This window comes from Calliopsis andreniformis, chromosome 2 (assembly GCF_051401765.1).
Source record: "Calliopsis andreniformis isolate RMS-2024a chromosome 2, iyCalAndr_principal, whole genome shotgun sequence".
NCBI classification, from domain to species: domain Eukaryota; kingdom Metazoa; phylum Arthropoda; class Insecta; order Hymenoptera; family Andrenidae; genus Calliopsis; species Calliopsis andreniformis.
This window is the reverse complement of record NC_135063.1, coordinates 1,468,984-1,496,351: the sequence shown is the minus strand read 5'-3', so window position 1 is coordinate 1,496,351 and position 27,368 is coordinate 1,468,984. Positions and strand designations below refer to the sequence as shown.

The following is a 27,368-nucleotide window of genomic DNA, read 5'->3' as shown; positions in this document are numbered from 1 at the left end:
GATTAGAAAGTTACGAGAAAACATTAATATTTTAAATGGATTCACAAATAAAGGACACATGTGAAAACCAGAAAAATTAAACCTATATAGTCTATTAAACCTTAGGCCCCGTCCAGACAGGATCGTCGCGAACGCGAACTGTGCTGAGAACACTCTGAGAGGATAAATAAATGCAGAAGACGTGTTGCAGACAGAGTTAGAAGATTTCGGAGATGACCGAAAATACTCGAAAATCCTCGAAGGAGTACATAGGCAACATTCGAGGCGACCATTTCAGGGCTGTCTGAACGTGCAGATAGATAGTTCTAACTCTGTCTGTCAGAATCCAAACTGTACTCAACTACTTGGTGGTTGTACGTTTTAAATGTGTTTCTTGAGGGGGGATTTCACTTATTTTTGTTATTGATATGTAGAAAATTATTATTTCTATACAATATATCGTGTCCACATGTCTTTTTCTTACATATTATACGTATGTACTGTGCTTCCTGATAGTCTATTGTGATATCTTTTGCAAGACAAATATAAGCGTTTCTGGCGCCTCGTGACCAACGCGTCTGACGAATGTTAAAATCCTTAGCATGCATGCATGTAGAATTCTTTTGCCTTAGGAGACAGGTATAATATCCTTTATGAATAGATTCGTCATGGTGAGGTATAACACTAATAACTTTGTACGTTTTCGAAACTGTTTGCAATATCGTAGTAGGCACAACTTTGATGTTATACTTATTAATTCTTGAAACGATTATTAATAATATCTGATTACTCATAAGCAACCTCTCCTCCAGAATTTAACATTGTATTAACTCACTCTTTATTGTATAACAACTTCCTCCGCGTTGGGACATGTTACAAAGTTCCTGGATTTTTTTATTTACTGCTTCTGTTATTATTTTGTTATTATTCTTATATATATTAGCTTTTATTATTAATTCTTTCGTTCAAAACTTGACAGATTTTGACAGCTTCCTAGCTGCATAGCTGAAGCCATCTAGCGGCAAAAATATGAAAGCCCAAAAAAAGTATTCCTGTCGGACGAAACTGAGCATGTTAAATTACAATCGTTAAAATCTATTACACACTGCGTCAAAAGAATAAATCGTTATCAAAGTTTTTGGACGTTTTGGTCGCAGAAAAGACACATTGCTAGCGTTACGCGCCATTTAACTACTTGACGCGAGACGCTGTCGCGTGTCTTAATTCATTAAATTGTTAGATAAAAACGATGGTTGCAATCAAATAAATTGTTTACAAAGAAAATCTTCAATCATAATTTCTGAAAATACTAAAATATCTTATTTGCAAACATTTACTACTATACAATGCAAAACCTCTTTCATAATGTGTATCTAAGCAGTTATATGTTCTATTTCATTATTATTGCTCTAAATTTCAAGGTTCATAATTAAGAATAATTATACATAAAGGATGTACGTTTTAATGGATCACAAAGCGAATCTGAATTTGTTGTGTACTATATTTATGTCATTTTTTAAATATACTCTCCACTTATACACAATTTTCGTGAGTTATTATCAATCTTTGAAAATAGCATTAATCTTATGGAAAATATCAGAAATCCCTTCGAGTCTGGTTTTATTTACCTTTTCAACATCAACGTTCGAACATACAGCATTTACCGCCATCAATAGATCTTTATTACTGAATGTCAGCTTGACAGTAATTAATCTCTAAAGAACGTTGCAAGTGAACTGTGTGTCTCATTTTAATCGAATAGATTCACTCTTCGTTTCAATCGATTTCCTTCTCTACGCATTAATATAATAGTCGATTCTTCTCCTTATAATCATCCATTTCCTCTACCCTCGCATTACAGAAAGAAGAAACCCTACCAAGTCTCCCGGTTCCGGCTCTGGAGCAGACGATGCAGAAGTACCTGGCCCAGGTTGAAGTAATCGCCCCGAATCATCTGGAGAAAACTAGGAGCTTGGTCAAGGCTTTTCTTTCTGGACCTGGACCGAAGCTTCAACAACGTCTCTTGGAACGTAAACAACAGAAGACTAATTGGGTAAGTGTGGCTAATATTTTATAGTGTAAAGTTTTTAATTAGAGATAAAAATGGATTAAGTTGAAAATATTACACTCTTCTGAAAACACATTGTTGCTCCCTTTTGGAACAAACTTTAAGTTAAAGATTCAAGAGTCACTTTTGTTAAAAAAGTTTACTCTCTGACGTCAAGTTTCCGAAAAATAAAAATCTAAATTGAAAAGAAGGATTTTAGAAAAGGAAAGTTATATAGTGTACTACAAAATAAGCCATTTATATTTAAACCATTAACAGTTACATCGCTATTGAGTTATTTAATTTACTGTATTTAATATTTCATCTATTCGTCTAAGAGATTCAAATTCTTAATTTACTTGCTCAATCTACGATTCTTGAACGTGTTAGAAATTGGCATGCCACAACTTGATTTGTTGATTACTCCTCAAACAGCAGTCTCGTCAAATTTTCTAAAATATGAGGAATCGCCACATTCCAATGTTTGCAAGTCATTTCGTTTAATAAATATCACTCACGTAGAGTTAAATCAGTAAAGTTTAACTTCGAAAAGACCGCAAAAACTACAAGTATATAACAGCTCTTTTGTTTTTCATTCAAACTACTTTGCCATATATTGATTGTTAAATAACAAAAATGACATAAAATCAAAAATTTAATATGAAATAAATAGTTCCATTTTGAATATAAACAAGATAATTTCTATTTATGGCTTTTTTATTATTCAGATGCGACATACTTTTCTCATACTTTTGAAAATTAGAATATAATGAATTCATAGGTTGTATAGAATTAAAGGTTTTGATGAGAACATTTTTCTTCGAGGATTTTAAATTAATTTTGATATACACTCATTTTTGTTGAATACATGTTAGAAATGTTACAATACGTTTCGCTCTAAAAGTGTATAGTAACACATGACAATAAAAACATATGATTAGATAAATGAATATACAGTTATTCTTACACTGGAGTCAAAACAAGCAATATGGATATATTCTTAGAAATAAATGTTCACGTAAAAAAATATGTGAGTCCAAATTAAAAATTGTCGGTTTTATATGCTTATAAATAAAAAATACAGATTTACAACTGATAGAACTTTACGATTAATATTATTTATTTTATCAAAAGCTCCGTTTACTTTGTTATTTACTGAAGCAGAGAAAAAAATACGCGGTTTTATGATTTTACATATATGTATGTAGTGTAAAATATATTCGCAAACATAAAAATGAATCAATAGCAGTTTGAATAAAATATTGATACATTCAATATTTATTACAATGACTTCTCTTAAAATCGCAGCTGGAAACATAAATATCTAGTAAAAGAATACTTTATATGTGTTGTATAAAATTGTTTATCATTTGTACAAGATAAATATCTTGTTTTTATAAGTGCTTGTTGTTCTGCTGATTCTTCCAAATGTTTGACATCGTTTATTGTTTATTTACTTATACAATGCCTTATTCGATGTAATTCATCAGTAAAAATAGTACGGAACTTATACACAGATAAAGAGGTGCACAATACTAAACGTTTTTATTTATAATGATAATACATGAAAATTAGTAACATTATTTATGATATTATACAAAAAAACACTGAAAATTTATGAATAAGTGCTGAAATTACCTCTATTCTCAAATCAAAATTTCATAAAATTTCTAAAATTGAGAATTAATAAATATTCGAGATTAATCCACTGTGTAATATGTTACTATATAGTTATATTTTATAATAAAATCAATTTATAAATCGTATACCTGTTTATTATTGTATCCCATTATCTGAAAGCACAAGGAAATATGTATATAGGATGGCTTTGAGTTTGTAAGCGATAAAGAATTTGAATTCATTGAATTTAAGATTAAAAAATATGCCAACAGAAAGTAGGAAATACTGGAATTGAAGTTAAAAGTACAAATAAATATCTACATCTAAATCTTCACGTTCGTACTAACTTCATACTTTGTTTTCTCTAATTCTGAATGTGTTTTGCGGTTGTGTTATTCTGAATTTTACAATGCAATATGGGTCATAGTTGGAAATTATTTAAACATATATCCAGAATTACCTCTATTGATGAAGTGGACTCCTCAAAGACTACAAATACTTGCTACGGTGAAATCGGAGACATGTACATACTGATTTCAACATTATTTGTTTTTTGGTTTCTATCGCAATAGGTAGTATGAAGCAGTAAAAACATATGCATTGATGCGTTTCCATTTGCAATGTGCCGCAATCAGAAGGTAAAATACCACTAACAAGACGTAACTCATGTAATATATTTAATTAAAGATACCAAACGTAAAAGGCATAACAGAATAAGACACGAAAGCTAAGCACTTGTCGATAATAACAAGAACGTACATATTGTGCTTCCTGACTTGGCAGTGCATCGTTTTCCTTTCAGCGTTCACTGCATCTTATTGTTAGACGAATTATTTCTTGTTCCACAATACACTGATCAATTATCACTTTCTATTTTAAATGATATAACATAAATACGAATATAAAAAATGACGAAAATGATATACTGAAATAATTTCTCTTATAATTGATAAACTGCATATTTGTTTGGCTACTAATTTGAGAAAACGAACAGTACATCGAAAAATTGTGTATCATTTTTTATATTGAACTCGTTGCCGCTAATGTATCATTTAATATTAATGTTACGAAGGTATTATACTAGATGTACACACACATCAAATAATTCTGGCCGCTTCGACACTCTCTTATTCAGTGACTTCCATCTAAGAAAGAGAGAGAGAAAGTGTCGGTGCAACCAGAATCGTTTGAGGAATGTGTACTGTAGATACATACATATGTAATAAATGTAAAAAAAGGACAGGTACTTTGACTTTCGAACTTCAATTTAGTATTCTCATAACACTAAAATTATAAATTATCCCGTTCCTAGTATATTCTGCAACTTACAAAGGAATCGCTGTTATACTACCCAATTCAAACATAAAAATTTAAAGACGTTTTTCATAGCACCATAGTGTTGTACTTGATATGCTTAAAAGTACTGAAATTAATTAATGAAATCATCTTCATGATATTTTACACATTTATGAAACAAATATTCTTTCATGACAGGGGTCATAATTAATAAAATATTTGCAATTATTTATTTTTTATGCAGAGAAATTAATCGATTCCTTAGTATGAGTTTGCTATCTTTTCGTTTAAATGCCACCATATTGACAATTTTCAGTATTTCTTTTTATATACATACATATAGTGTTGGTAGTAGCCATATTCATAGGTGATTAACACAAATACGCGGTGATACGTTTTTATGTCCATATTTCATAAAATGAATCTACACACTAAAATAAACAAAAAACGTTATATGAACATATATTTTATATTCCTTACTTTTCGCCACTTTTAGAATTGTATTAAACTCACGACATTGAAATACTGACTGTGAGTTTGAATTATTAACACAATCCCGACCAGTAATGTAGTATCTATGTTATACTTCTGAATATTGGTTATGTAGTTCTACGCCATTAAAACTACGTTACCAGTGTTCAGCTAAAGAAATAGTACTACGTTACCGGTCGCGAAGATGTTCACAAATTCTATAGTGTCGACAATATTGTTTGTAAACATTAAATAAGGATAAAATGTACTAAGTCGTACACTAGCATGTATTAAGGCACCTGTCAAACACTTCCAATACTTTGTTTCATTCTTCATGGTTCAAAAAATAACAAATAGAGGTTATGCGACGTATTTTACATATTTTATTGCCTAGACTCACTCTCTGAAGTATGAACATGCATTTATGAATCACCTTGTATTTTTGATTTTTTGATTTGGGATTGATAAATTGTTAGAAACAATGAATGATGATGACTATGTCTGCTTTCTAAAATTTAAGGATTTAAGAATTTCGAAATTTGTATTCGAATGTGTTGCGGAAATAATATTGGAGTCCTTAGTTATCCAACCTTCAAATGCTAAAAATTAAAAGACATTCTTAAGTACCCCGATCATATGTAATAAATATGGAAGAACTATCAATTTTAGTTAAACACGTGTCCGTAAACTGGTAGATACATAAAATATCAATAAAGTACTTGCTTAAAACTTTAAACACGATTTTGTCAAAATATTTTTCTGTAATACACTGCAATAAAATGTCAGTGTTAAAATTCATTTCTATTATTTATTTCTAAAGACGATGATTAAAGTAAACTAACAACTATCCACCTTGATAAAAATGCTCTCTTAAAATACTCCTAAAAGGCTCGAAATTATCTAGGCAGATTCAAATTTACTTAAAATATACCTGATCCCATCCCTCGTTAAAAGTCAGCAGAAAGTTACCTACGTCAGAAGAGTAAAAGATCGTTAAATATTCACGGTATAAAAGCGCAAAAAATCAGACACGAAAGAAGAATCCCGTAGCCAGCAATAACAGACAAAGGGTGGGTAAGGGGACGTCCTTTTTCCGTTTAAGTGGCGCAACAGCATTTTCGTTTCAGTCCACGTTGCCTCCGGAGAATTTACTTCTCCTGGCATCAGTCTACACGAAATATCCGCGCGTTCTCCGTGACTTTTGCAATCCCCCCATCGCGTTTCGACGGTCCCACGGGAATCCCAGTTCGATGCATGTCCCGCCATAAGCCTTGGCGTCCCCACGGTCACCGTGTTCCGAGCTCTCGTAGCACATAAATAAATAAATAAATGGATTTACGAGGGCTCGCGCACCGACTCATCTCGTAACGGCTCGGTGGAACAGGAAGGGAAGGGAACGACGGAAGATGGGTCCCTTGCACTTCAAAATACATAGAAACAATGCAAATATTACGACAAGAGCGAAAAGGGGACGGTTAAGACAAAAGGGTTAAAGGTAGGTACATGGTTCAGTGATGCTAGTGGTCTGTGTCCATCTTGTTTTACGATCTCGGTTCCAAGCTTTATTTACCGTCTAGTTAAACAAGCAAGTAGAATAGTGGGATATTGGCGGATCTTGTTTCAATTATTCCTAATTTAATGATAGTGGTCAAAAAATTGAAACAATGGCTATTCAGTAATACTATTCAAGTAATAATCAGGAATGTTAAAAATTGTTAAAAATTGACCTACCCCTTGGTATTTTTTACATCTAAGTAAACTAGTTCAGTAAAATATTTCGCTTCCACCTACTAAAAATTAATCAATGGAAGTAATTGTTCAACAATATACAAGAATTGAAATGCAAAGTCATCGTAACACATTTCTGATGTTATTCTATGGACCAACGTGATCAAATATAAATTAAATGGCTGAATTCTGAATTCTGAATACAACGAGTAAAAGGATGTGTTTTCTATTATTTGTAAACAATAGAACTTAGTTTATTGATTCAATTTTGATCTCTAATGTTACCAAAGGATTATTTGTCATGAATTTTGTTAGGGTTAGGGGTCCATATTAACCTCTTATTTTCATAATACATGTTAAGTTCAATTAAGCTAATTTTTCTGCTTCCACTTTTCACGCATAATCTCATTAGTTTACCTATATTTTAAAAGTAAGGAGAAAAAATATATAAAAAAGAAAAAGAAACGAAAAGAAATATGAAAGTAGGAGGTCATATTATCATCCCTTCCCTTATACATTTAACCAAGATTGATTACTTTTTATTTGTATAATACTTTTTTGCGTAGAATTTAAAGTTTTATCCAAAATCAAGAGAAAATATTGAGTATTCCATGTAAAAAACAGAAACTAACCTACATACTTTATTGTCAGAAGAAAAACAAAAGAATATGAAATTGATTACTGTACTCTGTATCACTATTTTCTGTGATTCATTTTTTGATTTAGCAAATACAATATATGAGTTTGAAATTACCACTTTACAAACCTCACCTTACACATTTCATCAGTATAATAATTGAATAGTCATAGTTACAATTGTATAACAATGTTAGGATAGAAATACATATGCTATAAATTAATAGTTAAATATGTTTTCCCCATAAAACGATTACTTAATTTCTTACAATTTTTTAATGAGAATTAGCTATAATCATTACAAAAATCAACATTTTAGCATATTACCTAAAGCGTGTCGTATTACATGTATTGTCTATTTACTAAATTGACGTTGTTCTGTGTACTTTATTAATGATGTGAAGAGATATGAGCGATTAATGCACGAAATTGTTAAGAAACGTATACACTTTTTCAACCTATAAAATACTTTAGTCTGAAAGTCATTAGTAGGCGGTTTACTGATGAAACTAGTGTGCATTAATCATTTCACGTGTATTCCTAATCTAATTGTAAACTAAGGATACACAACGTGAATGACCATTAAGAGGTCTAGTACATCAAAGAAGGAAGGCAAAGATCATCCGTAATTGGCAGTGCGTTCACATTACTAATTGTGAGGTTTTCTAAAGTCAAGACTTTAAAGGCAAGCTCGCATTTGCTATTACGTAATTTTCTAATGCTTCATTTAGAATTGCCTTTTAATGGATCGCTGTGTACATGTATACTTCTATTTGTCATCCTAAATATTTAGATGTACGAAACACAAAGTAATAATTTTCTCAACTTTCATTATCTCTGGTTACTATTATTAGTGCATAAACAGTGAAAAGAACATAAATTCATTTAAGAAAAATTCCATAAAACTATTACAAAACTAGTTAAATAGAATCAAAAATATACTTTGTATTTATTTATTCATTTTTACGAATATGAAAATAGTAAAATTCTTTGAAAGCATGTACATGTATATATATGTATAACGCCATGGCAAGGCAATGATTAATAATAAAATTTATTATCAAAAACATCAGTTTCAATTAATTAATTCTACTTCAATCCAAAATTTCGACTCAAATTAGTTCTATAAATTTAAGTTCGATAAAAAAAAGTAGAATCATCTTCTAATATTGTATGCACTTTACATTACCTAGATGAAACGTTGCTACTTTATCGTGCAACGGTGACACAAGAAACGAAGTAGATGCTCTGTTTGATTAATGGTCGTCCAAGGGAAAACGAAAACACGACTTGAATGAAAGTCACCTACGCGCGCCAACGCAATCTGAAAACATTTTTAATGCCAATAAGTAGGCTTGCTGAAATCATTCTTCTCTCGTAACACTTCGTGTCCAAGTAGCAATATGTCTTGCGTGATTAAATGTGCTATTAAACCTTGGTGCAAAGTGTTCTTTGTGGTTGAATATTCTATGCACATGCCAACTGCCAACACTTCGTAGAATCAATTTAAAGCATGAAGCGAAGAAAGCTACTCTGAAGCAACTGTACAAATCAATTTTCATTCTTAGATCTCTAATTTTTGAACATGTAAAACTCATTTGATGTCATTCATTTGTAAGATATTTTTTAAAACCTTCTTTTAACCTTATAGCTGTTTTCCACATGTTTTACTCCAATTTATCTTGTAAGTTTTTAATGGAACTTTTAACTGAAAAAGCTGTGAACGTTGTAACTGAGTATTCATATATATAATAGTGCGCTTAATTAAATATCTTGTACATATAATTTGTGCTTTGTATTTTTTCTTCAGTTCGGATAATGATAACACCTTCTCTTTAATTATTCTTTACAGAATCTGAATATTCAGCTTTATAAAGAATAACATCTATTCTTATACAACTTCTATTGTCATGTATGAAATAATGAAATGGGAAAAAATTTCAAAATGATTTTTGTTACATTTTTAAAGGTTTCAATACACATTTGCAGTACATTATTTCATGACAACACATCATGGCAGTTACGTGCGTAACACACACATATACATATATACATGCACGTACATAGCATCACTAAAAGGTATACGTTATTATAGAGGGAACAATACAACCAAAAGTGAACACGCAGTTGTAAGGTAAAAGAACAAAAAGGCGTCAAAAGAAAAATAAAACGAGCGTTGCCTTAACTAGAAATAAAATAAAAACGCATACATAAAAAAATATAACTTATTTCTAACAATTTTAGTGGAAGAAGTAGAACATGTAAGCAACAGAACACAAAGCAAGGCTAGACAATCATCTCAACGATTTAACTAAAGAACTCTACTAACTCAACTTGCCCAAAATATTATATACATAGAAAGCACCTAAAAGAAAGTACCTGCTACGACAACATGACACGTAACGTCTTTACAGAGAAATGAAGAGATCGACAAAGATGAAATATCGAGCATTCGACACTCAATGCCAAAATTCTCACTTACCTTTAAACACGTGACAGACTTCAAACATTAGGAACAATACTTACCTCTTTTGTGAATAATTGGATACACGTATGTTACCCGCTTTTAATTTCACATTTGTTAGGCTTTTATTAAAGCATCACAAACTGACCTAGATCCTCATTCATTGAAAAATGTTATATTGATTTGTATCTGCATACTAAAACTATTACAGATCAAATATATTAACATGTTTGTTTAAGTATCGGGTATCCAAATACCAATTCGATAAAAGCTAGACAATACGCGCTACTTATTTTTTAATAATTTTTTGTTTATATAGTTTACTGATTAAAGTGTCTTTCAGTGCAAGCTGTACCTACACATTAGATCACCACTAAATATTGTCACTGAAAATTATTTCTTTTCTAAGAAAATCAACGATGTTTTAGATAAGATTCTAACAATTGTGATAGTATAAAAAATATTTTATATGCAATTTAAGTGATGTGAAGGGACCATGATGATTAAATGGTTCTATATTATATTTGTATTAATATTATATTTTCGCTTTTGTTCATTGAATTACTTATACATACTTATACGGGAGATGATGAACTATTATACGATTACGACTGTTATATAACTATAATAAACAGTTTATAACATATGTAGATATGTACTCGTAGATACATGAGTAATTTCAGAGTGAGTAGTTCTTAGTCGGGACATTATTGTACTTTTTCGTTATTGGTAACACAGGACAGGACTGGTTGGTAAAAATTCATAACTTTGAATTTTGAAAAATTCATTACATATTATAAATTCATAACGATATTATGAATTTTTATCTGTTTAGTTGTAATCCAAATTTCATACCGTTCTTTTAATATGTTGTATAAAAGTGGATGTTCGAGACATCCGATCATTGAAAAACGTAGAAAATTTGTATCATTAACAATGGAGTTAAGTCAAAGTAATTTATCTTATGGAAAGGAAGATGCTCAAAGAATCCTGCTGTCAACTCTTTCAGTTCGTCGAGTTTTCTATAGAGATCAAAAAGAACTCCCTGTTACGTCACGTTGCAAACTGAATAATGCATCCGGTTAGACGTGGCCATCGATCAGACGAAGTTGGAGAAGCAGCGTGAAAGGAAAAGCAAGATCGAACGAGTGGCAATTCGCGGACTACTCGCTGCTGTCAGGAAAATTGCTTTCGCGACATTTCGCAGAGGGGACGGGACTTGTCCCTAACCCTTAAAGGCGAGAAACGAAAATGTATTTCCAGATGTTATACCGGCAAATTGAGAACTTTACCCTTCGATTATCCACGACCGTTTCTCGTTTCTTTCTGTGACCAATTGTTCGGAAGCACAACATCTATTTTCGTCACAATTCTTATACTCGTCGGTCTATTATAAAACACGGAAACGGGACTATAAAACAGATAAATGAGATTGATAAAGTAAACATAAGAGAAATATGGTTTTATTAAGTAGCCAAAGTTTTAGATTTGTATATCCAGAAAAGTTTTTGCTTTCTATTTTATATCAGTTTCATAAATATTGCAATAGAATGTTTATTTATTTGTTTTTTAATGTATTTTATTTTTAAATATTTGTACAGAGAGATACCTTTAAATTATATAACATATTCAGCAATCTTATTACGAATACAAAATACAACTAAAAATACAATATAAGAATTATAATTTGAATTTCTTCTCATGTTAGCATTTCAAAACTGAAGTACAGTATTTTTCCTATATGAGTGCGTAGTTACTACTAGCACTTATACTGTTATTCTTGTTTTTCGCAAGCACGAAAATGAGATACCAAAGTCATAATCAGTTTCAGGAACATATTTCGTATATTTTATGAGCTTCTTATTACTAACGAATCATTGGAATTTTATATCGTATAAAACAACTGAAGATGCAATTCGTTAAATATACTTATGAAAAATAAAATTCCTTTACATAATGTACTTTTTTTAAAAAGAAAATTAACCATAATCGAAGTCGAGAATGGGACAGTACTACTAAAGATAGTCTAAGAGTTTCATCTATTAAAGATCACTTCTATAGTACTCTAGACTCTAGGCCATGTAACAAGACCTAGGAGAAGTTCCCCTAACTGTAAGTTGTAATTTCAAAAGTAAAGATTGACCACATGAAAATGTAATGAATGGAATTATATGCCATAACTATAGACCATATGATTTCTAAATTTAGAAAATATTGTTCAGAGAAACTGGACCTTAACGGCAAGTCTATTTTAAACGACAATTTACCAGTAGAATGATCATTAAAAATACAATATAAATTAAATATATAGATGTATATCACAAGCTGTAACCTGAAAGTACATTATTCACTAAAACTATACACCAATAAAAAGTTACAAAGCTCACAAACTTAATAAAAAAAAAACTGAGTAAATTTATTTTATTTCGTTATGTAGATATAATGTTTACTTCATACTCCAATAAACACACTGTACGTGTTGTTGGAAAAACTCAAGTTAATACAGTTCATACATGTATAATTATACACATATTCACCATAGAATATTTCGTCTAACATGAGTTAAAATAAAAAATTACTATAAAATCAATTTTACATATATATTCATTGAAATAAACATTATTGTAACTCTGATTATTTAATTTGACAGTAAACTATTATAATAAAATAATTCAAATACAAGCATTCAATGAACAAATGTTTGAAGAGCGGTGTAGAAATAGTTTCCATTTAAATTAACAAATATATTATAAATATTAGTAAAATAATCTATTCTAATAGAATAATAATCTATACCGAACGCTTATGCAATTTGTAAAAAAATTTAAGAGATGAATGCATTCCACACGAATTCCTAGATGATATTAAGACATAAAAAGAATTTCATTTTACGCATTCGTCCCAAGGGAAGATAACTAAAATTGGATCATCGAAAGGAAACGACAGCGTCAGCTGCATGTTTACGGAAAACTAAAAGTAAAGAGAAAAGAAACGTTGCTGTGCATTCAGACATCTACTTTGTGGCGAAAAATTAATCGAGAAGAAAACAATCTCCAGACACTGTATTTCCCAAGAGAGCTGTTTCATTCTGCTGTTCTAACTGAATTTCAAGCGCTTTTTAATTAAAGTAGTAGGAAGATAAAACAGAAAAAAGGCAAGGGAAACAATAACAGAAACGGAAGGAAAGATACATAATAACAAATTGGAAACTTTTGTATATGCACAAAAATATAATGACAAAAGATTTATTTATATGCACAGAACAAAGTTCAAATTTACAATTTAAAGCATTCAGTAGTTAATATTTGTTGGTACTTCACCTTTATGTTAGACGAGACTAATTTGTGAATCTCGATTTTATGAATGTCAATTCTTATAGTGGAACTTCACTGCAATTCAGTTCTTAAGAAAAAGTTTCTTTGTTCAGACATTCCACTTCTTTAAAAAAATTCAAATTCAAATTGTAATGCTAATATACTGAACGTTTATTTAGGCACTTACAAATAAACTAATGAGAAGTGCTCTAAAATTGTAATAATCACTATTTCATGTATCTTTGCCAATCTGCAAAACGCATCAAATGAAATTTTATAAAATCCACTTTTAGGGCATGTGCCCAATAATTTACTAAATATTATATGATGATTAATGTTCTTTACTGCACCTTAGCTTCTTGAGAATGTTAAAACGTAAAAGATTGCCTAATTATCAAATGTTCAAGTATTGAAGTATTTTTCAATTTCCAAATCGCTAAAGAAAACTAATTGTTAATATTAGCTCATGAATTATTGGCCATGAGTCCTATAAAGACAGTGCCGATGTGCAATGTATTTGACTTGACGAATTTTACAAACTGTCAGATCCGTTAAAATATGTGAAAGCTTTCTTCATAAATTATCTTAAATCAAATCAGATGAATCTCTTGGAGATTATTTTGAAAGGAGTAAAGTAAGTAATAATTTTATTACTTTCTCATTTCCTTAAAATGATCTCATATTCTTAAATTGATTTGAATGGAAATTAATTATTCTAGCGTGTATTTATCACCATCTAATATCACCCAAACCATCTAGACACAAAATATCTATGAGACAATCTACCACTAAAAGAATCTCTAACGTATTAGCAGTCCTTAAAACCATAAAATTGTTTGCCAAGTCTATAACTGGTGCAAATATTTAACATTGATAATAATGAACATAATGATATACATCTATCTATAATGAGACATTAGGTACTAAATAAAACACGTAGGAATAGAAGACAATCTTCTGAAAGTGAATGTCAAGGTTCAACAAGGAGATTCCATCGCAACAGAAATAAAAATGCTGGTAACTGTGCGATTCCAAGCTGACGAGATTGCCGGCAAATCGGGAAACATCCGAGAGGGTCTGGACATTGGAGGGGCGGGAGGCTAATTCGTGCACTTGTAATTCGAATTGAATTTACCGCCAGGAAAGGTACGAACGGACAGACGGACACGAGGAACGGGATTGAAGCGGTTCGCGGATGAATAATGGAAGTTTCAATGAAATTTTCCAGTTCGCCGCGGGGCACCGTAATATTAGCTTACCGCCGCCACGGTCTCAACAACTAAAGCCCCTACCGACAAAACCCATGAAGCGCGCGCTCCGTTAGGGTTGTCCACCCCATGCTACGATTTTATAGAGGCGACCTTCTCGCCTCTGAGAACGCGAGTCTATTGTCGGTCATGGAGGATGAGGAGAGCAGAAAATCCGACAGAGAACGATCAAGGAAATAAGCGTACGATTGTCACAATAGAAAGGGGACAGAAGAGGGGAGAGTTTATTAAAACAATATTTTAAATGAAATTAACGAAGTTCATCAGATACCTAGACTGTCAGATATAGAAAGAAATATGAGACTAAATATGGGGTAGTTTAATGAAAATATATCAGAATACTTGTTCTTGTTATATAAAGTCTTTGATAAGTTAAAAGCATTAGCTTATAATCTAATAAGAAATGTAGCATTAAGATACTTTGGTAAACATATTGCTCGTTTGTCGTCACAATGACATAATTTCGCTCAGAATAAAGCATTATTTATTATCTAATATATAAATTTATATTAATGAATTTATAATATATGAATTTATCTCTTATTATCTTTCTTCTTAATAGGATGTTTAACCACGTTTTCTTACAATCATGAAATACTTAACTTGTATAATTATGATAGACGATAAATTCCAACATCTTTCAAAAAAATCCTAATTCACTTAGATGAACATTCTTCTTATGAACTTCTTCTTACACTAAATGAATTCAGTATAACGTAATTGTGTCAATTTAATAATACATTTGGGCAAGAAATTAGAATGTGCTCAGGAATTTTGTACGTTGCATGTATCGCACATAATTCAATTAGTCGTAAGTACTATTCTTAGTAAGAGACTATCTTGACATCTTTCGAAAAGTAACCCTAAGAAAATTCACAATTTTCCATATTATAAATACTAAAATAAATATCGAAAATATTTAAGCGATCTCATTTACGCGATTATTCCTATTATAATATCACTATATTATACATAGTATGCGATAACAGGTGTTAGAAATTTATTAGGCTGACTCTACATGTTAAAGTAGGATGAAAATTAAGAATGTCAAAACTGCGTTTAAGGCTTCATTATAGAGTCATTAATTGTTGAGAAAACGTCTACTGTGTTATTTATGTGAAATGTATATGACTTAGGACATATTCTACTGTCTTAACCAGTAGCCTTTCAGCAGCTAGATCAGACACAAAGAAATCAGTAGATTAAATTTCAAGTTAGACACAGAAAAGTCAGTAAAATAAGTCTCAAGTCAGGCATAGCGACGTCAGTAAAATAAATCTCAAACCAGACACACTAAAATCAGTAGAATAAGTCTGAAGTTAGACATACTCCACACGAATTTTAGGCATTTTCTCAATAATTAATAACTCTGAAACGAAGTCTCAAACGCATTTTCATTATTCTTGATTTTAGTGTGTAGAATCGTCTTTTAAAATTTCTAACATCTGTCGTCAAACATCCTATATATTTTTATTTTCTAAAATATTCTTGCTCGTAAGCTACAAAATTAATTTAAAAGAGGTTCCATGCTTGTAGTACCACTAGAAGAAATAACACAAATGATTGCAAACAATTTTACCTACTATTGTACGTACAGCACAGATTTCGTGTATATTGTATATGCTGCAGCAAAGTAACATTACATTATGAAAGAAATATACAGCTCCCTGGGCACGAAAATGTAATACAAGGAATCTTCCTGTCAGGGAACTTTTGTCATAAAAGGTATCCGAAATGCACGTGCCTGAAGATAAGCATACAAATTTAAGATTATCGGAAAGAAACCATAAAATATTTAGAATGAAGAGTAATATTCGTTAATTGTTTTATTTTAACAGCATGTATAATTTTCGTGATTGAACTTTCTTTCCTGCATTTAATAGTTTGAAATAAAGAAATGTCATTTCTTTATAGATTTGAGAAGTCTTTTAACTTTCACAGTGTGAGTTCCCATCAATAAAAACACTGCATGTCTAGTATATAGTTCTGGAAATACTATCTCATGGAATAGTTTAATAAAAGTTAGTAAATGTCCATTAAAATAATGTAACAGATTACATACGGTTAGTTACGAACGGATGAAGAGACTCGTATGAAATACGAGAAAGTTTGACGTAGTCACATTTCTATGTGCCAAGGAAAGTTTTGTGAAACAAAGAAAAAAGGAAGGAATAAAAAGCATACACAAAATGTATAATAAAAACATGGAAAAGAAGCTTAAAAACTTTCGATGTACATGATGCTTTTCCAGCAAAAAGGTTGTAAAAGCTAAAAAATAAAAAAACCGGTTAAAATAAAATAGAGCAGGCAAAAGAAGAAAGGATTCAAAAGTACATTTGCGAATTATAAGGAACCAATATCTGTATATTTAAATTTGGAAAAGAATTTTTATAGAATAAAATCACTCAACTCACAAAAATATATTATATTGTAAAAATTGTTTTACTTTTGTACGATTTCCATTCGTACATTTGAAATTTTTCATGTCTACACGTTAATTAATTTTGAAATCAGATATTTCCATTATATAGTTAAAATTACTTTAATGAAGTAGCGAATTTTCCACATAGTTTCCTAACAATTTTATACAATTTTTAAAGATAGAAAAATGAATAAATACTAAAATATGCAAATAGATTTACTCGACAAAAATCAAACAATTTTCGATACAACTGAGATATTGACGTTTAAAACAGTAGGATATTCATAAATCACTAGTTTCAGTGTTAATTCTAGTCTCTACAACATGAAAATGAAAAATTTGAAATTATAGAATAAAATCGTTTCAACTTCACATTTATTTGTTTATTGAAGATATATTGTGTATAATTTATGTTTAATATAATATGCACAATTCTTAACGACTGTAATTTTGTAAAGGAGATTGAATCATTATTCATTGTATGTACACTTCACTAAACAGAAAAGGTAGTTCTGTCAGTAGAAAAATAAATGTATGATCAGACATATTATATGTAAACATATGTACATATAGTCTTAACGCTGTCATGCAGTGGTAAACTTACGTTGGAATATTAGAATAGAATACGCTGACTAGTACTATACAGGGTGTTAAAAAAAAGGGTTCAAAACTTTAAGGACTTGTAGTACACAGCGAGAGGAGTAAAAAATGTGTAATCAACATAGGTTCAAAAGTTAATCCTTTCGACGAAAAATTGACTTTCATTATTTACGTATATTTAATACCGTGAATGCGTTTCTCCACGACGCATTGAATGTAAATAGAGGAATTGATTCTGAAGTACCTTTCAGGTTGTCAAAACAAAATTATTAAACTAGCTTCAACAAAGATTATTTCGTAGCTTCAAACGTAGTACAAATTTTCAGTTTTCATTTAGTATTGAGCGTAGTAGTGAGCCTAATAGATGTGAACTTTGCATTGCAACAGAAGGAAACACATCGAACATTTACTATAACAAAGAAGGTTTGTACTAAATTTGCATTCATTTACTAATTAATCCTTCCTAATGCTAGTCTAATAATCTTGTATCGATAACCTTGAACATACTTCTGAATCAATTCCTCTGTTCACATTCAATGCGTCACGGATAAACTCACTCACGCTACCGAATATTTTTAAATATTAATAGTCGATTTTTCGTCGAAAGGATCGATTTTTGGACCTATGCTGATTGTATACGTTAGAAATACTATTTGCACTTTAACATATGTATTTTATAATTTAATGTTGCAGTCGACATCGAATTACGTTCCGTGATTTGTAATACCATATAGCCTTGAAGTAACTTTGAAAAGGGAAGATTCCATGAACATTCAATCCCGACTGTTAATTTAATATTTAAATTTTACTGAACTCGAAACGTTGTGAAATTTAATAAACAAAGTGTTCTTACGATACAGACTTTGTAACAGTACCTTATGAGACTAAATACTCAATTTAAATTTATTTTTGACGGAACGATGTTGCAAATATATATATATAGAAAACAATTTATTCGACCGTATACAAAATCAATTTTACTCTGGCTGAATTGACAGGACTATTGACGAACGATAACTGACTCTTCGAACCGTTCCTGTCCCTCGTTTGGCCGGTGTGGTCCCAGGTACCGAACCCTCTAAATTCTAAATAACCGTCCATAAAATCCCAAATTTCTGTACCACATTTTTCTTTCTTCAAGGTCATTTTAAAGTCATGGTATTATAAGTCATTGTACCCATTTTAATATCGACTATTAAATATAGTAAATATTGATGTTCTATAAATTTGAGATAAACACAAATTAGATATTAATGTGCAAACAATTAGGTGACCTTAAGAAAAACCTTCAAGATGACCTCGAAAGAACCTATTTATTATTTTCAAATGCACACCTTGAAATCATTTAAATCATTCTTGATTATTTGTATTTACCTTTATTACATAGTCCTTTAGTCTTTATTGGATATAATAAACATTTTTTTCATATACATATACAAAAAAATTATAATGTCATATGTATAAATTTTTAATGAAGTTTGACACGAATATAAATATTTTACAATTCCTAAAAGCTCTACTGTAAAAAGAAAATTAAATATCTTGAAACAGAATCAAAATACACTCATATTATACATTTGAGAATTTATGTATTATCCATATTTTCTAAAACATTACTAGATAACTAGTTAACGCAAGTAGAGTCTTATTTGAAAAATTTAAAATTGCTCGTTTTCAAATAAAGAAAAAAAATGCAGACTAAAAACGAGTCCACGTAATCCATACATATTAATACAAAACAAATGAAAATAAGTTGAAGTTGAAGAAGAAAAATTGTGGGACTCAGGCTTATAATTTGAAATATTAGTCTACGGATAAAGTTGAGCTGTTTATAACACAAGTATATGTGAGGGAAGAAGAAGATAGGTGGGAACCAGATGGACACATCCCAAGAAATATCGTAGACAAGTGAAAATGTCTGTGTGCAAAAACTCAGAGGGATACTGGAAAGAAAAGTACCACAGTTCTACTTTCTCTAACAATAGAATGAAAAGGAGAGACGTAGAAGTAGGAGGCAATAAAGTTTTATGTCTCAGACGATGTTTCTGGAACCAGTGGTACCTTTTCTCCGAACACTTCGACTAATACAACGCATTATATTTCCTTATCATTTTAAGAATTTATGCAAACGTATAATTTTTTTCAACATTCAATAATATAACATTTCTCTTATTTCATGAAGTAGTTGATTTATAGAAACAAAACGTGTTCCTTGGTTTTGAAACCATTTAATCGAGAGATTAAAAACTGAACTCTTGTAGAAAAATTAAAATAGCAATTAATATAAGTAACAATAATTTATTTTACAAAAATATATTCCTAATGACAAAATAATGATATTTTATACAAATTATGCAATGTTTAAAATGATATATTTACTGACTTGTTTTACTATTATAATAGACGCATCTATTAAATTAATAAGCTTCATCTTACAAACAGATTCAATCGTAGACGTTATTTTATGTAAACATTTTTGAATGACGAAATAATAAAATATTTATTATCTTGAAAACAAATGCTAAAGTATAACTATAAAATGTAAGATCTTTAAATTTATCATAATATTGTTTATAAGTACTTAAAGAAAATACATTCTACCCCATAGAGAATCATTAATAACCCTGTCTTAAATATTGTAATGTCAAAAATGGCGTATCGATCCAAGCTGATATGGACTAACATGAATATAAAGTATAAAGAGACTATAATACTTATTTTAAACTTTGTCGTTGTCTCCGCTGCTTCTTAAAATAACTGCCCTATTTCCTTTTTGTCTTACTTCTGATACGATAAAGCTCGTTGCTGATACCTTATTGCAAAACTGTAGCGGAAAGAAATTGTTCTCTTAAAAGTAACGGTAATATTTTAGATAGTAAAGCTAAGATTACTTCGTAAAAAATTGATAAACCCCTATATTCGCTCAAAACTAAAGTGAAGTACACCCATTTTTGTTACATCTTACACTAAATAAACAACTCGTCTTTAAGAATACCTATTAAATTCCAATAGTTACTTATAATAAAAATGCAAACCCATAAGTTAAGTTTGTGTAACTTCTATAAAATGCACTAGACACTAAAACCGATGGAACGGCGAAAGAGATAAAGAATTTCGATGGTACCTGAGCTTCGTCTAAAGTTGGGGGAAAATGGCTGATCCCATAACGACGCGGCAACGATTCACACGAAAGAGAGAGGATGAAAACTCAAACCGAATCTGTATTTTTCCAAGGAAGGGTGTTCGTGGAGAAGCCAGTGTTAAAAATCACCCCGAAGTACGTAACTTTTCTTATGAATCCCTACGGACAGCCGTACTGGAGGGGAAAACGAGGAAAAACGGGGTGGCCGAAGTTTTCCCTTCTTCCTGCATTCAACTGACGACTTTCTCCCAGCCACGTTCTTCCTTTTCTTGAGAGAAGGAAGGGAACCATGGCTTTTCGACACGCGAGGTAATACTACGGATTGTCGGTGTACTTTTTGCTGCGTTTACCGTTCTTATCGCGCTCGAAGAATACCAGCACGATGTAGATTCGCCGACGCAAGAAGCGATAAAGCCGAAGTCTCTGGTAAATCGATACCTCCCCCTAAAAGGGATTCTCTTTTCCTACCTGCGTTTTTTAGCCATTTTCAGGATCTTTTGAAGATGCGAAAGGTGGTAAAAAGATAGGAAGGAACAAAGGTGTCTTTGTCAAGCGAGGAACGCTTTTAAGCCGGCTTTACTGCTTCATTAGATCAGTTATTTGAAACCTAAAGAATGTCTGACACTGTACACCCTTTTTGGTAATCGATTACTTTTTATCGATTCTTATTTCTAAGCTTGATTAACAACCAAAATTGAACATTTAGGATTTTGTATACTTAATATACAAAAACCTCTTAAAAGATTTTGTATTCGATTATGAAAAAGTAATAATTATGTTAAACTTTTTGTGAAACTTCTGTTGAAACTTTTCTGCATTAGACAAAATGAATCTTTTCGTCGTGATAATCTATATCGGAAGTAAACTTTAAATATATAAACGATCAAAATATAATATGAAATAATGTGAAGTATTCATGCAAAAAAATACTTATACCGATTCACCAACATGTAAGTGATCAAACATATAATATTCAATACAAGTTAAATATATTGTATATTAATATTTTAGGAATTACTTATTAATGAAGCGATCTAATCAAGTTGATAAATAGTAAAGCCAACCAATGAGCGTTCCTCATCCCTATTCCTTTTCATCTTTTTACCATCTAAAAATGGCTAAAAAACGTAGGTAGGAAAAGAGACTCCCTTTTACGAGGCGTATCGATTATCTGGAAGCTTCGGCTTTATCTTGTTAAATGTCATGTTAATCGTATATTCATTAAGTAATTACTTACAAATAAACATTTGTGATAAATAAGTTATGCCTGTGTAAACAACATACATATTGTTAAACAAGAAAATTTTATGTATAAATAAATAAAAAGAATACATACAATACAATACTTTCATGTTAAAAATATCGTAGGATACTTTTCCTAATTTTGTAATGAATTCGTCAATTCATGGTATAGACTTTATTTTAAAGCCTAACTATGCATCTTCATGACGAAGTCTTTATTTTAAAGTCTAACTATACATTTTTATGGTGGAAAAAACGAAAAGAGTTTACTCATGATCACCCTTTCCATTCTAAAATACAAATTCGTTAGTCATTGTAATTGATAGTCATCTCCTAATCTAAAGATTCTAGCTATCTTCTCCCCATCAAACAGCTATGGTCTGACGAACTTTCTACGTAATCTAATTCATTTTTACAGAGTACTCAAATTCTGTACTTTTGTTATAATCCACTTGCAATTAGAAAATTCAAGTCACATTAAACCGATGTAGCCTAATATTTACTTGTAATAGATATTATTTGTAGAAACGTTATCGGCATGTAATATTTTGTAAAAATATAATCTGTCTATTGCATTTCTCATCTGGATTTCGAGCAATTGATACATATATGTAATTTTAGGTAGAAAAGCATTTTATTCATAGGAATTTCAAAATATGCCACAGACGTCACTTGCCGATAAGGAGTCAACAAAATAAGTATTCGACATGGATATTACAATATTATGTACTGTGAGCGTTTACATAGGGTAAACGACAGACGCCTAAGGTTAAGAGAGTAGAGTAGTCACGTGACATTTCGAGATTGACAGGTCGGTATCTGCTGTTACAGATATGTCAGAATTACCTGCAAACACGTAGTTATCTAATAAAGGCGAGATGGAGACACTCTATAACTCCGAGTTGGGGATGTGACTTGTTAGAAAATCTCCCCCCGTACATATACTAATACACAAGCCACGTGTACGTGAGCTTGGCGCACCGAACAGCTGCGAAAAGTTGAGAGAGAAGGCAGATGTGACTTTTACTCTCTCGCTCTTGAAACGCTGAGGTTTAACTGTTCAAGTTGCTGGCAATGATCTCTTCAATTACCCGATTTGTTAACAGGGGGCAGTAGCGGATCTACTCTTCAAGAGGTCCGAGATCTTACAAATTTTTGGAGCTCCATTACAATAAATAAAGTACAGACAACATGTATTGTTTGCAACATTTATCGTGATAATAATGAAATTATATAATCCACTTTCTAGGTGCTAAGAGCTAACAATAACTCAGTAAATTCTCATCTAATTTGCTCAAAATTTTTGGTAGTTGTTGCTAATACTATTCTGTTCAATTGCACTGTTGCACGTACGGAATTTCTGGTGAAATAATGCATACGTACATGTTTCTCAAGACCCTGTCTTGTGGATTCCAAGGTGACCGCCTACGCGTAAATCCGCTACTGGTAAGATCCCTAGAGATTTTTATGAAATTCTGATGAAAGAGTCTAGGGGTGATGACGTTTTGTGAAGTATTCCTATGTGTATTTTTTATGAACAATTAAAACAAGTTTAATAATAACATTAAATTAATAATAGCATTTCGATTCCATTCTAAGTGACGGATCCTGTGTTTGGTATCCAGCAGGAGAAATTAAACTTCGTCCGATGAATGTATTCTTGACTATCACCACGCTTCACACATGCATATATGGAAGAATAAGCAATGCTAATATCATTATTTTATGTATATTTTCCCGGTTGTATTACGCTTCCTGCTACAGTCTGCGTACAGATTTGTTTTAGTTGTTATTTAGAAATACGCATTTACACGAAATATTTCACAAAATGTCATTGTTTAATTTCTAGATCCATCCCTTAAAATTTCATATAACTCTATAAGGATCGCACTGAAGAGTCCCCTTCCAATTGTAAGTTGGAAAGGGAAAATATTTGAGCAATCGAAAAGATCGGGCGTGGCTCGTGATGCTTGCCCGCACTTGAACAACATTTCAGTTCCAGGAGCAAAAATGTAAGGTTCACTTTACATTCACCTTCTCTTTCAACTTTTCGAAACAATTCGAAATCCAAAGTAGTTCGAAGGGCCGAGTTGATGTAAATACTGCTGATTCGGTAGTGTGCGTAGTGGAGGAGGAAATTTTCAGTAACTCGCGTCGCTAATTTGGCTATCATAGATTCCCATTTCACATCAGCAGCCTTCTTAATTGGGCACCGCCTCATTTACACAAACCTAACTAAACTTATTATATGCTTTACTCTGTTTTATCGATAACCCATCAAAAACAATGCTGAGACATGAGTTTACGAGAGTTAACTTTTCATTCCTATATGAGAAGATTTTGAACTAGAAAAGGGTTCAGTCGAACGAAGAAAATTCAATGGAGCGTACTCTGGTTGGATGATTTAATGAGATTCTGCTGATATTTAGTAGTACAAGTGTTATAAAGTATAAAGTGAAAATCAACCATTCACAGCTGTGGAATTCAAGTAGTTTTATGTAATTTAGAGAATACTCTGAACTAAATCATGACTAGAGTGCACTCCATTGAACTTTCTTCTTTCGAATGAATTCTTTTCCAGCTCAGAATCTTCTTATATAAGGACGAAAAGTTAACTCCCGCAAACCCATATTTTTCCCAAATTTTATACAGGCGATTCAGTTTGTTTTGTTAAGAGAAAAATATAGAAAAAATGAATAACGAATAGTAACACCAAACATTACGAAACTAGCAACAAGTTTACAATGAGAACATATTGCACATGCATGATGAATGAAAGTTATTTTACTTGAATAATTAGTCTGAAAAATAATTATGTTACATGAATTAAATGATTCTCTTATTATTATTTAAATAATTTGTAATTTACATTTGAAGAGTTCTTTGAATAAATTCTATAATTTTGATCTTTAACTAGTAAACTTTTTATAGTGAATAAAGGTCCATTTACCAAATTTATTTATAGCTGCAATTCAAAAATCACGGTTTTTTTGAAGTAGTGTCACTTTTGAAGTACATGTGCGATATGTTTAGTTAAAATATTCGTTTCTATTAGAATTGTCGCTGCCAACATTACGATATACGATTCCCTAAACAACTCTGTAACAAATCCTTTAATGTGACGACTGCTTTAGTAGTTAATGCGTTAGATCCAAATGAGCAATCAAACGGAATTATCACGAGTGTTCCTCTTTGGCTCTACTCTGTCTTTGATCTCGGGCGAATCGTATTTTCACCACGACTCAGTTAGAGAGCCTCTTTTGCGGCTTGATCTCAGAAGCAAACACTGCTCTTCGAGGGCCAAAGAGAAGGGTGGGCAAGAACACGTTCTGTAAACGTATACATAATAGATAATAGAGATTTGTGAAACTTCAAAGCTCTCCATACAAAGCCTATTTCTTAAAAGAATAATTTAATTTACCATCGACTATTATAATCTTTATTTACAATAACTGTGCATGGTAAAAGAAGAAAAATTATTCCTTTACTGTGTTCTTTATCAAATTTCTCCCGAAGAAAATATTTTACTTTGGGGCATCCAAAATTATTATTTAACTTTTTCTATATGTTCTTATAGTATTTTACGAGTAGGATTAACAAATACAACCCTTAGCTTAAGGAACTAATCGGTTACAAAGATATAAATATGTAAAATTCAATGTTTTTAACGTATTTGACAAACTACTTTAACGCTATATTGGCTCCTATCGATAATCTGGTTGACGGATGTTACTGCCACTTAATAAAATATTTACAAGTAGGTAATTAAATAGATTAGGTATATAGATTATCACCAAGTAAACGTCTCTCCATATATCACCCTATGTTAACCACGTACTCAACAAATATTTTTTATAAATATTTCTAAATTTACATTATTCTCTTAGTTCGTGAAGAAGGACGGATCAGAATGAGTCTGAGTAAGACTCTACAAAGAGAAGCCTCCTTCAGATGAGTCCTATTACTTTTCTCAATTCTAAATAGTTGCGCACTTGTATACATTAAGCGGAAGTTATACATCAGCGAATCAGATTCCATACAGAAGCCAATATGACGTCACTGTAACCTGTAAAGCAAGCTAAAAACACTATGTTTTATAAATGTATAAGTTTTTAACTTAAAGTTAAAAATAGTACTAAGTAGTAAGAATAGTAGTAATATTTGGATTCTACTTTTCGAATACTATTAGATTACAAAAAAATTTAATTATTTTGGCTGCCCTGAAATAAAGATGCCCTACTTCCATTATTCTTCTACTCTACTAACAGCGAAATAGCAGGTGAACGATATAAAATCTGATTTCAAAATTAAATTAATTTAATGGAATAAATTTAAATTATTTATTTCATGAAATATATTTCATAAAATACACCGTATTTGGTCTGCGGCCTGTGACTGTGAGTAGTTTGTTGACCCCTGATTTAGAGAAATAATGCCGCATCCAGACGTCAGGCGTCATAAGCAATGTTTGCAAACAGTTTACAAACTTGTTATAACCGTTAAGGTAAATGTCCCAGTAGCCGCTGGTTTTAATTAATTTTAAGCTTAAATTCTAATGTAATTTTTAAAAATGGTATCACAGAATAATTTAGTAGGAACTTTGCCACTGGAATATTATAATTCAGGTATAAGAACATGTATTTTTAGGTTGTTCACTTATTGAGATCTTTTTGTGAACACTAATAACAGTATGCAAACAAGTAGACGACTAGATAATTCCAAGGAAATTTATTTTCCATACTAGTCGCGAACACCAAACATAGTTCGTTTAGGAAACAATACAATAAAACGCCTGTTCTTGTTTATATTGGCGATTCTGCCAATAAGTTTGAAGTCAAATTTCAGTTTATATTTTTGATCTGCAACTGGTAAGCATTATCTAAGAAATGGAACGATTCTACAGTTTCTATATTAATCAAATCACATAAGTCGTGATCACCTATGTTTGTGGAATGCAAAAATTAACAATGTAAAATAAAATCTAAAAGAATCTTTCTCTGTCGGCAACAAAGCTCTTTCTTAGTTCTATTTACCTTCATAACTGAATATGCAATCGATGCAAGCAATAAATCTTATTCAGACATTTTTCAAGCTTTACTTCCATGAATATATGAGCAAACTAAACAACCAGCTGCCCGT

At 31.1% G+C, this 27,368-nt stretch overlaps 1 protein-coding gene across 1 annotated transcript in view; it reads left to right on the top strand.

The window, feature by feature from the left end:
- The window catches only part of Chat (Choline acetyltransferase), a 137,183-nt gene that overhangs the window by 40,114 nt on the left and 69,701 nt on the right, over positions 1-27,368 (top strand). The window contains exon 2 of the mRNA XM_076387686.1: positions 1,841-2,032. Within this exon, the coding sequence (XP_076243801.1) occupies positions 1,889-2,032 (144 nt within the window). The 5' untranslated portion in view covers positions 1,841-1,888. The remainder of the gene's footprint in view (positions 1-1,840; positions 2,033-27,368) is intronic.